The sequence below is a fragment of the Penaeus monodon genome, chromosome 33 (genome assembly GCF_015228065.2).
Source record: "Penaeus monodon isolate SGIC_2016 chromosome 33, NSTDA_Pmon_1, whole genome shotgun sequence".
Taxonomy (NCBI): domain Eukaryota; kingdom Metazoa; phylum Arthropoda; class Malacostraca; order Decapoda; family Penaeidae; genus Penaeus; species Penaeus monodon.
Genome location: NC_051418.1, coordinates 29,323,765 through 29,324,273, shown reverse-complemented (window position 1 = coordinate 29,324,273; position 509 = coordinate 29,323,765). Strand labels below are relative to the sequence as shown.

Here is a 509-nt window from a genome sequence, read left to right as displayed (position 1 = left end):
GTGTTTTACTGTCCTCTAAACATAACAAAGCATAAAGTCTTAAAACTGCACCAAAGTTCCACTTACTGCGTGTAAAGGGAGGTTCACCATCACGCACCGACAACAGCCGCAAATCAGCCACTGCATTGCATGACCATGAAGTCGATTCCGATTCCCCATTACATTGTAAGAAGAAACCAAGGGATCGCTGTGGTTGGCGGTCTTGTGACTGGCTTGTACGAGGCATTACCATTATTTTCCATGGTAGATTTCGAACATAACAAGGCGGTGAGAGCATTGTGTCCTTTAGCTTGCTGAAGTCTTTGACACGGAACTGAAACTTTGCCTCTGAGCGTGCGTCATCTGTATGGAGGACATTCATCCATAGGTTAACTCACTGTCAACTGATAATTAAGAGTAAAATGTTGTAAGTACTACTATATATATTTATTTCACCATTACACACAAGCAAACGTAAGCAAACACACATAAATGAACACATGCATGCACACTAATGGACGCACTCACGC

General features: G+C 42.4%; 1 protein-coding gene across 1 annotated transcript in view; it reads right to left on the bottom strand.

Moving 5' to 3' along the window:
- The window catches only part of LOC119594215 (ubiquitin carboxyl-terminal hydrolase 7-like), a gene marked incomplete in the record, with an annotated part of 30,875 nt that overhangs the window by 16,525 nt on the left and 13,841 nt on the right, over window positions 1-509 (bottom strand). Inside the window, 1 exon segment of the mRNA XM_037943286.1 lies at window positions 67-342. Within this exon segment, the coding sequence (XP_037799214.1) occupies window positions 67-342 (276 nt within the window).